The following is a 12,812-nucleotide window of genomic DNA, read 5'->3' as shown; positions in this document are numbered from 1 at the left end:
CACCCTCCTCTACAATTCAGCGTCAAAAACACACCGCCAAATTGCACGCGCTTACGTGATCATGAAAGTCCAACTCGTCTCCCCACACCTGCGCCCCTGTTCCCTGTGTCGCAAATAGAACCCGCACAGAGACAGCCATTCGCGCGTTTGCAAGTGCCCCTCTACTGCACGACCTTTTGGCCATGCGCATGCGCCGAAAGAGGCATTTCCCGCGTCTAACAAACCCCATGAAAGTAGCCTTTTCTACGTCTGCCTCCCCTCCTCCCCTCCATACGGCAGCACCTCTGCCTGGCTGCAATGCACAGAAAACACTCCCCGCGCGCAAGCATACCCCTCGTTTGGCCCTTTGCTGCTGTCGTGGCATCTCTACTTCCTCAGAGTCCCCAATTTCTGTAAAGTACGCCAGCCTGAAAGAATTCGCGCAACGCACGGGAAGACGGGAAGCATAATATGGAGGGAGAAAAGGAGGACGGCGAGGTGGCATCAATGCGAGGGGGAGAAGACAAGCCAGCAAGGAGACTAAAGCCACGACAGCTGCAGAGAGAAAGAGAGCGAGAGAGAAAGACAGAGAGAGAAAGACAGAGAGAGCGAGAGAGAAAGACAGAGAGAGCGAGAGACAGAGAGAGGGAGACAGACAGAGAGAGGGAGAGACAGAGAGAAAGAGAGACAGAGAGAGAGACAGAGAGAGCGAGAGAGAAAGACAGAGAGGGAGAGACAGAGAGAAAGAGAAACAGAGAGAAAGAGAAAGCGAGAGACAGAGAGAAAGAGAAACCTCCAAACACAAGAGCCCCTCAATTCCTTCCCTGCCCTCCTCTCCCCACAAACGCATGGGCAGGCCTAATTGGTACACTAAATGCGTGCAGTTATATCTTGCCTCTTGGAGTGCACATGTGGCCTCCAGATGAGCATCAAAGACAGCACCAACAACAAAAATAACACCCGTGGAAGCCCATCAGCCAGTACCGCTTGATACTGCCACCTATCTGAGGGGTCCTAAGAAAAAAAATACAGCGCGCAAGAAAGCATATACGTCAGACGCGCGCGTAAATGGGAAGGCAGCTCAGGAACCGAAGGGTCAAATACACACGACGCATGCCGACCAATGCTCGCCCCCCCGCTTCCAAAGGCACACCAGCAAACGGACACATTGGTATTTTTCGACGCTAGCACAGCACAGCGCAGAGTGAGTTTTCAAACAACGTGCGTGGGAGAAATGCATTGACTGTGGATACATACATACATATATGGAAATGTATATAACACATGTACAAGTACTAGAGATACTTATATATATATATACTCTGTGTATTACAGATACATACACTGTAAAATAAGGGTCGGCGAGATTGCTTATTCGATAGAGCCTGCGCGCGGTAAGTGTGCAGCTACGTCCAAAGGGGCCTTTCGTCTCACGAGAGCTGCAGCGTAGAGTTGGAGCACCAAAATTCCCGTGGCAAGAAAGAGTCCACCAAACAAAACACAAAAGAGACGTCTGTAGATGAGGAGCTTCTCGTACTGTTTCTCTCGGGTAAGCAGCTGCATAGAGCACCGTCGCAGCAGACACGAGCGCGCTCAGGGATAGCGCGAAGCCAATATCGCAAGAGAGGCATCATCAAAAGAGGGAAGAAGGCGGAAGCACAAGGCATCCAGCGGATGGCTATGTGAGGAGCGCATGCATGCATGGATGCAGCTTGAGCAGCACGTATATCCAGGAGGATGCTCAACGCAGGTTCCACGCTGCCCTGTACTTTGGAGACAACTCAAAGCACAGCCGAGTGGCTGTGCTTTGAGTTGCGAAGTCTCTGTCTGTTTCCACCGTCCCAAGACAGCGGAAGGCGCTAAATAAAGTGCTCAAAAATATGCCCACACAGCAACCTTAAGGTAAGCAGACCTCAATGTTGTCATGCAACGCCGAAAAAATCCAATAAAAGACAACCACGTTCAGCACGCTGATGGGCAGCAGCACAATGAGACTCCGAAGCAACGAAAAAGTGCCGCTGTTGTCGTATGCATTGGAGAGCTGTCTGCGCGCACAGAACAACAACATACATTTACGAAAAACGAGATCTCCTGTTTTGCCCAGTCTTGTATGGCCGCCACATAGCTCGCCTGTGTGCGTGTGTTGCACGCTTCTGACCTTCCTATTATCCCATGCATGCGCGAAACAAATCGCCCCCCCTAATCCCCCCTACAGCGATGCAAGCGCAGATCCTGCAGCGACTGATGGGGAGGAAGATGTGGGCGTCGAAGAGCATTCATGCACTTCCTGCCTTCCTTCTCCCCCCCCGTTCTCCCCTCCCCCCCTGACAAGATAAATCCGTGCAGTAGTTTGCTGCTGCTCCCTACCTCAACGAATCAAACAGAATATACGTAAACACGATGAGCTGTATCTTGTACCGAGTGGGCCTGTCGAGCGACGGTCTGGTGATGCTCCATCCAATTGCGCCTAGGAGGACTAATACGTAGGCGGAGATGTTTTTGAGCACGCAGAGCGCAATGGAGAGGCAAATGAGGGGTCTGCTTGGCTCGTAGAAATTCCAGATGTAGAGGCTGGCGAGCTCTGCTGCACTCTCCAGGAGGCCAAGAAGACAAACGCCCCCCAGGCAGTAGTGGAAGGGGATGAGGTTCTTTTTTTGCCTGAGCAAGCAGACTCCCCAGACGAGCGACAAGACGGCGTATGCGACGACACAGGCCAAGTCGCACAGGAAGCCGGAGTACTCGTATCCGGGGAGCTTGCCGTAGGCGTTCGAGACGGAGATCTCTCCCTCGAAGGTGAGATCACTCAAAGGGCCGCAGTTGGCAGTGACTAGGAAGTAGATATCCGAGTCTCGCACAGCAAATGTGAACTCCTTCTCCGCATCGGCAGACCCCGCCAGCGCGACAGGACGCACATAGATTTCTTCGCCATCGTACTGCAGGATTGAGTCGTGCTGCTCCGGAGACGGCGTCTGCTGAGGCTCTTGGAGCTGGTAAGTCGGCCTTCTGCTCCAGAAAATGCGCCTCATAGCATTCGGATAGGGGCACTCTGCCGTCGGAACGAAAGGTTTCTCAGGACTGAAGGGCATGCCGTGGCAACAGAAGGGGAAAGGCGCAGGCTCCGTCAGCATCCGTCTCAGCTGCCTGTACTTGATCAGAACAACTTCGATCCCAGCGGGGGAGACGTCCAGAAGGGCTTTCTGCGCGCTGCTGCTTGGTGCCAGTCTCGCCAGCAAGTCTTGCGCGCGCATCTGCTCGATTTCCGCGCTGCTTGCCTGCGAGAGCCGCAGGTTCTTGATGCGCACGACGTTGTGCTTCCCCACAGCCTCCTTCGGAAACACGAACTTCACATTCGAGCCGTAGATGAAAAAGGCGTTGGGGTCGTGACGCAGAGATTCCGACGCAGGCACTCCCAAGTCTCGAAACGTGACGGTCTGGCTTGAAGCGCTTCCCGCAAAAAGCAGAAAAACGACGCACACCGAAAGAAGCAGCGCTTGCCCCCCCACAGAGGGCTCCCTTGCGGCGCTGCTCCTCCCCACAGAGAGGCTGCTGGATGCGCTTCTTCCCGCCACTTTTGCCTTCCCCCCAAAACATTGGGCTGCTACTTCAAACGATCCGACATCGTGGCGAGGGCCGAGGGGGGAGAGCAAAGGCTGCTGGGGGCGTCGAGTTGGAGCCTCCCTCGAGCGCGAAGGTTGTGCGAGCTGCATTGCGCCTCTCTGCAGAGCGAGAATCCTCGCTTCCCTTCTTGGCAACCCCTGACCAGGACGGATGGCTGCTCAGGCTCAGGCGTCTCTAGGGAGGAGCGCCTCGCAGAGCAACCCTTCCCCAGTTTGCCGCGGCAGCCTCTGCACCGTCGGAAAGCCAGCGCTGAGCACTCTTCAAAAGGCAAAAGGAAGCGGGAAAGGGGGGAAGCGGGGAGAAAAAGGCTCCGAAAGGGCAGTCGAGGGGAGAGGCCTCGTCGTGCCGATGGTACTATCCGGAGAGCGGCAGCCTATCGGCCGCAGCAAAACGCTCCCTGGGGTACACCTCTCTCGGTAATTTCGGATAAGCGAAAAGAAAAGGGGAGCACTTCGCCGAGTAAGACCCTATGCCACTCGCTTGCTGTCTTCGAGAACCCGCAGCCGCTGTGGTGCTGTCTTTTTCAGTTGTGCCCTGTGTGGATGCTGCGCGCCGCTTGTCGTCATAAGGGCCTTTAGGGATCTACCCGCGGCAGGTGATAAACAAAATACGCCATACTGTGCAGGGAGATCGAAAGCTCTCCTGCGGCTCGTTGGCAGCGGCTGCTACCCCGGGAAAGCGAAGTAAGCGCTGACGATTGCCCTTAAGATGACCCTCCCGCTGCTGTGCGCGCGCGATCCGAGAAAGCACCAATATCCCACAATGCACGAATCTCCGCAACTTGCAACGAATCTATGCAGCATACACACAAAAAAGGGTGTCGAACCCTCGCAGAAACAGCGCAAAACGCAGCCATCGATAGGACGGCTGTGCCTGGCTCAGGCAACTTTGGGGGCCAGGCGCATGGACGGCGGGAAGGGGGGGCGTTTCCGGGGGGAGGAAGGCGCATCAGAGTTGAAGGGTTGTACAACAACTCCACTGTTTTTGTGCTGTTCGCACTCCGCAAAATAAAACTATCGGAGACACATCGTGTCCCCTCCAGCCGGCTTTCTTTGTAGAGCTCGGACCTCTATTCCACTCTCCGAACGCATTTCCCTGAGAGGTCACCCGGGTAGCCCCCATCGGCTCCCGCCACTCCCTCTACACGACACATTTTGGAATCTAGGGGTGTCTTTACGTGAAGTTCGTGCGTCTTAAAGACGTTTTCTTGAGGCCCTTGGCCTCCTATCCCTCACGAGAGCCACGCGTTAGGAGCCGCCTGTCCTCCTCTCGCCTATTGCGGCAAGGCACGAGACTATTTCCGCGGAAGGCTCTCTCAAACGTCTGCACACAGTGCGCCCCTTCCCTCCGAAGTCTGCAGAGCAGAGGCCTTCTCTGCTCCGCAAGGACTGAGGTGTCCGAAGCTTTTCCCGCCGTGAGGAGCACCCAGGAGATGTGTATATACATGATATACATATTGCATTTACAGTGCTCGCGACCTCACAAGAAAAGAGAGGGGGGTGCGTCGCGGCTCCTCTACCACGCAGTTGGCACAAAACGCAAAGACTCCCTACGGGGGGCTCGCGTGGGGAAAGCCCTCAAGGTTGGGTAGTGTCTCTCTCGATGTTCACATCTCGAGCATGCAGAACGCTAAAAGAAAACGGGAGATCGATAGTGGCTTCCAGTCGACACAGAACCCCGTGCCTTGAGCACGAGATAGACGCTGGCCCTCTAGCTACAGCACAGGACACCCCCTACAATAGCCCTCATATTAAAACGCCCCGTGGGGTGTTTCAATATGTAAGTCGACTCACCACCGTACTGCATGCATACACTACGCAGTTGCCAATGAAAAGTCGTGAGGCAGCTCAAGTCTGCAGACAGGCGCTGCTACACCAGCAATAAAAGGGAGAAAGGGAAGCAAGACGAGCGAGAAAAAGCCCGTAACGTAACACGAGGCTTTCCTCTCAGCGTGTCCGCCTCCGCTGAATGTGCGCGTCTCCCTCAAAACCGCTTCTTCCCTTTCCTCTTTTGTTGGCCTCTTTTTCCACCCTTATTTGCAAATTTGCCCTTGCCCTTTGCCTGAGCCTTCAGCATAGCTCTCTTGTCCTTCTTGAGACGTCGGTCTACCAGTTTTACGGCACGCGCGCCCCCCTTGCCTCCCTGCGCCTTCTGGGTGGCTTTCCCCCCTCCTACCCGTCTCGACACCACAAGCGCCTTCTCCTTCCGCGCCGTCGCTGCTCGCACAGAAAGAGCAGACAACACCAGACAGAAAAAACACCCCCTTCGATGTACAAGCGGAGAGGCAGCGGCAGCCAACAAACAGCGCGGCGCAGGCAATGCCCGACAAGCACAAGGACGCACACAGCACCGCGCCAAGGCGCAAAGTTGTTCACGATGGCATGAGGCGCTCTATTACCCCAGACATGTTGTCCTTTTCAAAGAGAGAAAGAGAGACTCATCTCCGTTGAGAGGGAGGGGATACAGTCGGAGCGCTCTTGTCGCGCTGTCCGAATAGTAGAAAGGCACCTCCCAGCCCCTTGCGAAAAGCCTCTCTACTAGAGTACTGACGACCCTTTAAGCCTTCAGGAGAACTCCTACATACAGCCTAGATACTGCCTCTCAGAGCGACCTCTGCTAGGTTGTAAAATGCCGCTTGAATTCCCCACTAGCGAACAGACAACCAACACCCTTGAAATGAACACGCACTGCGGAGGCAGGGCAAGCAGTAAGCACATTAAGGGCTTACTTCCCTGTGGATCTATCCCGAATTTAAGAGTTGCAAGCTGCGTACCTTGCCTGGCCTTCTTCGATAGGCGCGCTATTGCTTTCGCCTTGCCTGCCTCGGAAAGTTCTGCACTATTAGCAATGCCCTGAGCCTGGCGCTTCATTTTTTCCAAGATACGTTGCGCCCTCTTCTTCTTTCGCGCCGCCGCTTCTCGCACCTGAGCACACACCGACACAAGGAGCAAACTGAGAAATAGACAGCACTTCAAAGATATGCACCCGGGAGTCCATTTGCATGCCTACACGGCTGCAGCACACGGAGCGCGTTAGCAATCCGAGAAGTGCGCGCGTCGCAATGTGAAAAGAGCCGCCAATACGAGGCGCGGCGAGCAGACACGAGTCACTGGGTAGGTAGCAGGAAGCAAGGCCATCAAGATGCATGCGCATTACGGACGCAGTAGCCAGCAGCACACAGGCCGAATAGGCGTGTCGCGCTGCATGCGATGCTAAACTGCGCGTGCTGCTTCAGCGAACCTTTCGGATGGGCCGTGCGTTAATTTCCTTTATTTTTTGTTTGTATTCCTGCATCAGTTCCTTGGTAACTGGCAACTCGGGCTTGTTGTGTTTCTCTTCGTCCAGCACAAACCTGCGCATAAATGCCAGCAGAGCAGCCAACGCACCGCTGCCGCGTAGCCCCCTCTGCAGCTCGGTGCTGGTTTCTTCTGTTACCGTTCTGGAGCAGGGAAAACGGCTGCATGCAGTTCGTCCTTCCTCGCAAGAAGGCAAGGTCCTCCCCTTCATCAAAGCCAGCGCTCGCCTACAAAACTGCGCTATACACGGCGGAGAACACCTAGGCGCCTCTCTGCCAGACAATTCATGAGGACAGGCGAGTTCGCTACGCATCTTCTCAGACACACCAGTCCGGGAGCTCATCATCATTGAACGCATATCTGTTGTATGCGCCATCAATAAGGTCCATGCGAGACGAGCGGCGAATCAACATGGCTCCCATGGCCTCAAACTCTGCAGCCTCCTCTGCGCCTCGAGGAGGCTCAAACGTCGCAGCTGGAACCTCTTCTATTCTGGAGACACTCAGCGCAAGACACTCCGAAGGCGTGGAGTCAAAACACGTACTGAACGCAACGCACGGCTGCGGCGCGTCACGCAAGGCTGAGGCACCCTGCCGACGATCCAGAGAGCAGACAGGCTCAACAGAGATGCGCCGTACAAGGGTGCTATCGCTGCAAGGAATAAGGGCTCTCTGGCCATGCAAAGAAAACGCCCCCTAAAGGCCATTCGTCCGCTGCAAGCCCCCAAAAGGACCACTCTGCTTGAAGGAAAGTCTGCAAGACGCGCCGTGTGCCACTGAGAAGTAAGAGCGAAAGTGCCTTTAGTTAAAGGCGCCAGACTCAGACCCCCAAGAATCAGCCTGCGGAGGAGAAACAGGCAAGAGGCAAACCGTCATTACACCCGCTCACTTCTGCTGGCCATCATCTGCGCCTACTACGTCATCGACCACTCCGTTCGCTGCCGCTTTTGCCGCCCGTGCTGCTTTCTTCTCCTCCTCCTTGCGCCTTTGCTGCTGCCGCTTTTGCTTGTCGGAAAGGGGTATCTGGGGAATGTCTGCTTCGCTAAGCTCTTTGATCTCGACGTCGCGCTCTTCATCCTGCTGCTGTTTCCCTTCCTGGTGTCGCGGCTGCGGCACTACAGGATCGAACTCCTCAGTCAAAAGGCTATCCGCGAGCTCGTTCGCAGTTGCAACCGAGAAGAGAGACTGGCTAAACCATCGCTCGGCGGCCTTTTCCTCCCTACCCGCCGCTGCACCCTGCTTAGCTGCTGCTGCTAACGGTAAACGGCCGCTGCTGCTTGGCTTCGAACCTGCCGCTTTGGCGCCAACAACAGCGACGGGTAGCTCCTCGTCTGCAGTGCGCAATTCGCGAAGCAGGGGTCTCAAACGTGGCGCCAAAGAGTGACTGGGTAGCCGCAGCTGCAGTTACGTAGCCCAGTCTCTTTCCCCTATACACCCTCACCACTCCAGATCTGCATTCCATTCCTCTACAGGACGTATGTAGCGTAGGAAAATAAAGGCACACGGAAGCTTTCCAAGGTTCTGGGGTAGGGCATGCAGTTGCGTTGCAAAAAGCCAGCTCACCAATGTATTCGTGCAATTCTTCCTGTTGAGTCCCCTTCTCAGCGGACCCCCCGCCGTGGCTCGCTGCTTTTCTATCTTCCTCCTCTTCATCTGTGTCAGACATTTCGTCTGCTTGTCTTTCTCTAGCCAAATGCTCCAGAGATCTGCTCTGCAGATCTGCAACAGCGGCTCGCATTTCCTCGGCCTTCTCCGCGAGCACGCGTGCCCTTCGCGTCTCTTTCTTCGCAGCCTTCCCCCCGCCCTTCTCAGCGGCTGCCAGCGCACGGAGCCGCATACCAACCTCCAAGTCAACTTCCATTCTGTCGAAAACAATGCACCACCAGCAGCAACCACAGCCACCCGATTTTTCCATGTGTACGTGTGTAACTGTGTGTCTGTGTGTATATGTATAAGTGTGTAAATGGGTTTAAGTGTGTCTGCGTATGTGTGTGTATGTGCAAGGGTGTGTATGTGCAAGGGTGTGTACGTGCAAGGGTGTGTATGTGCAAGGGTATGTATGTGCAAGGGTGTGTATGTGCAAGGGTGTGTATGTGCAAGGGTGTGTATGTGCAAATGTGTATGTGCAAGTGTGTATGTGCACGTGTGTATGTGCAAGTGTGTCGGAGCGCTGCAAGAGCATCTCCATGACTATGGGAGCCACCACGGCAACAGCAGCCGCAGCAGTCACCCACAAACAGTATGTGCCTTTACCAAGCCTCCCTGCTGCTTGGCAAAATGAGCACCTGCAAAAAGTCTGCACTTTCTGCAGCCCCCCTTCTTCTTTGGCTGCGGCCTGTAAGATGCCTACCTGTCAAGAGCGTCTAAATCTGAATCGCTGTCTGTGGCATCTGCAAGCGCGTCTGACAGTTCTTTTCCGCCCCCTTTGCGGACGCCAAGGCTTTCCACAAAGGGAAGGGTACCCTCCCCAGTCGCGTCGCCTGTCAGCAGCAGCTGAGCGTCCACGTATGCTGGTTCCTTAGCCAAAGCATCCACTGTCTGTTTGTCCATCCTAAAGAGATCAGGATCTCTCTCAGATGCCGCAAACGCATTGCGAGAGAACTGCTGCTTCGTCTGCAATAAGCGCTGGCGCTTCGCAGCCTTCCGCTGCTGCCTCTGCGCAAGACGAGATGCCTCCGAATGCAGAGTGGCGAGCTTCTGCATCCCGCATACATGCCACACAAGATGAGCGATTCGCAGCATCGGGCTTCGCAAATAAGCGCTGCATGAGCGCACGCCTGCCAGGAGGCAAGCCGGCGATAAAGGACGCTTGACAAATAGAGCGGAAGTGTAGAAAAACGTAATTACATCGCGGAGGGAAAGCGGCGCCAGCCAAGACCCCATATGATCGAAGCAGCCTTCCTCCGCCCCTTCTACCAACGCAACTAACGCCACTCAGACGCCGCTAATTGCGCCTCAAACTTCTCTTTAGATAACCCCCCGCACTGCATAGCCACCTGCACTAGCCCGCATCCCTCTAGGCCGAAGGATGTACAGCCACCTGCACCCAATGGATCTTTTGAGAGCATGCATGCGCACCTCATCGAGGTCGTGTGCCACATCTTCGTCTTCGCCTGCCCCGTCGTGCGCTTGTGCATCCGCAGTCCCTCCACCCTTTGTCTGCTGGCGTTTCTCCTGCAAGGCGAAGTCTCTGCGGATTTTGAAGCGCCATTTCAGCAACGTCAAAATGTCGCGCTTTCCTAGCACCTTGAGGTCTCCCCACAAGTCTTTCACCTCAGGCGTTGTTAGCGGGTGAGACAGCACGCGCTGTGTGAGATCGCAAAGCCTTGCCTCTCCGGGCAGAACAGCCCTCAGCTCCGAGGCGCCAAGAAGAGTCTCTACAGGAGAACTTGTCTCGAGAAACTCCCTAACCGCCAGCACCTTGTACCCTCCGTCATCCTTGGAGTACCCCCCGCGGTTCCTCTTTTGCGCGATTTTCAAAGCCTCTGACAGCTTGACTTTCGCCTTCGCTGGCACAACAGCCCCTCCTGCCTCGAAGGCCTCTTTGCCCTCTGCGCCTCGGGAAGAAGCGTCTGCATGCCCCGAGGCAGCGCCTTCCTCCGGCTCTTCGTCTACTGCTAGAAACGCGAACTTGGGGTCGAAGAGTCTGGAGTCGATCACGTCTGGCTTTTTGAAGCCTTTGCACACCACGAAGATCTCTGCAGACACGTTCCTGGACGCCTGAGGCTTCGTGGCTTCTACTCTCGTGAAGAGCTGCTGCAGTACATACAGCAGAGACGCGTAATCCGAGGAGCGGAAAACCTTCGACACGAAAAGGCCCCCTCGCCTCAGAAAGTCGCACGCCAAGTGTGCCGCATGCAACACCAAAACATTCTGGTTGAAGGCGTCAATACTCCAATCCATTCCCATGTTCGGGGATCCATCGTGAAGAAACAAGTCCGCCTCATGACCCTGCGACACACGAGCAACAGCCGCTCAAGCAGAACCCTCCATTCCTCCTCACCCGGTGACACAATGCAAACACGCCAGCAACGCAAGCAGCACTGTAAACACGCTTCCCCTCCGCCTCCCTTTGATCCGCAAAACGTCCCAGAGACGCTCTTTTCTCCGCACCTGCAAAAGCTTCCTGAGCCTGTTGCGACAATCCTGCGTCGTGATATCGGACTGGAACGTAGTGCAACCTTTGATGGGTTGGATGGGGGCCAAGTCGACGCCAACAACTAGGCTCGAGAGCGGCATGTGCCGTGCGCAGACCTGCAACCAACCCCCTGGAGCAGCGCAAAGATCTACAGCAACTCTGAGAACATGAACAGACGCAGAGCACGCACCACAGAAGGAATTACAGCGCGGCACTCTGTCGCCACAAGGCGCAACAGCGAAACAACAACAGGGCACAAGCCGTGACCCCCCCTCGTGCTTCGTAAGTCCAGCAAGTGCCTTCATCATGGTGCTCATGGTCGGCAGATTGATGCGTCTCGCTGCAGACTTACGCCTAGCCCTACACCGGGAATAGGCGCTAAACTCCCTCGCACGCACCTGCCCTGCCTACAGCACCGCCCCCGCCTGCCCAGCGCACACTTTACCTGCAGTTCGTGAAGAGGTCATACTTCTGAGCTAGCTGAATCAGCTTGAAGGCACTCCTAGCTCTAAACCCCTGCTCCTTAGCCAGGTGATAGTACCGATCCAGCCTCTCCTTCCCCTTCTTCTTTCGCTGCTGAGCCCGTCCCATTGTCTCCTGAGGGCGAAGTCTGCCTTCTTCCTGCCCCAAGGCCCAGCTTCCTGTCCTGATATCTGGAATGTTTCTCCTTCAGAGAGCGAGGGGGGAAGAAGGCCGATTCACGATACAGCTTCCTCGTGGGGTCAAGACTCTGGGGCGAGAGGCGCTAATTTCCCGCGCTGACGAAGTCAAGCGGCTGCGCACTCGTTCCTTATACACAAATAATTGAGGAAACAGCAACAATTGCCCCCTAAAAAGATGGCATTCAATAGGACCAGCCGCCCGCACAGTGCATGCAGGTCGAGGCACCGATAGACTGCTCGAAGGCCGCTGCTGCGAAGCGCCGGGCGGTCATGGCAAGCCATCCACCGGCTCTTCCTCCTTCTAAGCTCCTTATTTGCATTTAAACAGCGTCTAAAGTGTAAGGCACAAACATAACGCGTACTTTCCAGCCACCTTGCGCCTTTGTCGCCGTGCAGAAGGCGGAAGAAGTGTGGACGGTGGCGCTTGCTCATCAGGCGTCCTTCACGCTAGCAGATAGGGCGTTTCGCCATAGTACACTCGCCACACTGACGCGTACACGCGCATGCAGCTTTAAAAATGCTCTGCTTGGCTCCAGACTACGTTCAACGACATCGAGGACTGTCTGGTTATTTGGAAAAGGCAGGGAGGCTGAAGGGCATAGCGACTTAGTTGTCTCCCTCGCGCTCCATGGCATGATACACCTCAAAGGAGCTTTCCGTTTTGCCCTTGCCATGATGATTAAAAGGGCTTCTGCACTGTGAGCTGGTGCCGATGGCGCTTTCCCTTCGCTTGCTGAAGGAGGCGTATCCCTGTCCTGGCGTAGATCGAAACGATGATTCAAATGGGACCTGTACACCTGGCACTGTACGGCATTTCCCCTTTCTACTGTGCATTATTCCACGAAAGGACGTTTCTCAGCAATTCCCACTGCGGAAACGTGCTGCTCCGCACAGTCTGACGCCGCTCAAATTGCGCGCACGTGCAGCCTGCAGTAGAGGAAATTCCCATCTGAACTTTAAGTTCAGCGGCGGGAGGCCCTGTTTCGTCTGCAGTGGTGTGGACTCCGCGGGAATCCGTTTGGTTGATGATTGATGGCATTTTTGCTCAAAAGCGAGAGAGCACACCAAGCAAACGGATCTGCCCGCCTCGCGGCTGGCGTGCCTCAATGGGCCGGATAAG

General features: G+C 55.4%; 2 protein-coding genes across 2 annotated transcripts; both read right to left on the bottom strand.

The window, feature by feature from the left end:
- Positions 1-1,350: 1,350 nt before the first annotated feature.
- Positions 1,351-3,686, bottom strand: LOC34617729. Its single transcript, XM_026336032.1, has 3 exons — positions 2,347-3,686; positions 1,892-2,024; positions 1,351-1,536 (listed from the first exon to the last, which is right to left on the bottom strand). The coding sequence occupies exons 1-3, from the start codon at positions 3,684-3,686 to the stop codon at positions 1,351-1,353; spliced, it is 1,659 nt and encodes a 552-aa protein (XP_026191817.1).
- A 1,894-nt stretch (positions 3,687-5,580) lies between these two features.
- On the bottom strand, positions 5,581-11,603 carry LOC34617727 (adoMet-dependent rRNA methyltransferase spb1). Its single transcript, XM_026336031.1, has 10 exons — positions 11,476-11,603; positions 11,006-11,189; positions 9,971-10,843; positions 9,243-9,589; positions 8,267-8,754; positions 7,853-8,223; positions 7,221-7,588; positions 6,838-6,949; positions 6,371-6,521; positions 5,581-5,813 (listed from the first exon to the last, which is right to left on the bottom strand). Exons 2-10 carry the CDS (start codon positions 11,129-11,131, stop codon positions 5,581-5,583), a joined length of 3,069 nt encoding a protein of 1,022 aa, XP_026191816.1. The 5' UTR covers positions 11,132-11,189; positions 11,476-11,603.
- Between the last annotated feature and the right edge of the window lie 1,209 nt (positions 11,604-12,812).

The sequence above is a fragment of the Cyclospora cayetanensis genome, unplaced genomic scaffold (assembly GCF_002999335.1).
Source record: "Cyclospora cayetanensis isolate NF1_C8 unplaced genomic scaffold, CcayRef3 CcayRef3_contig_9, whole genome shotgun sequence".
NCBI lineage: Eukaryota > Apicomplexa > Conoidasida > Eucoccidiorida > Eimeriidae > Cyclospora > Cyclospora cayetanensis.
This window is presented reverse-complemented; position numbering and strand designations above follow the sequence as displayed.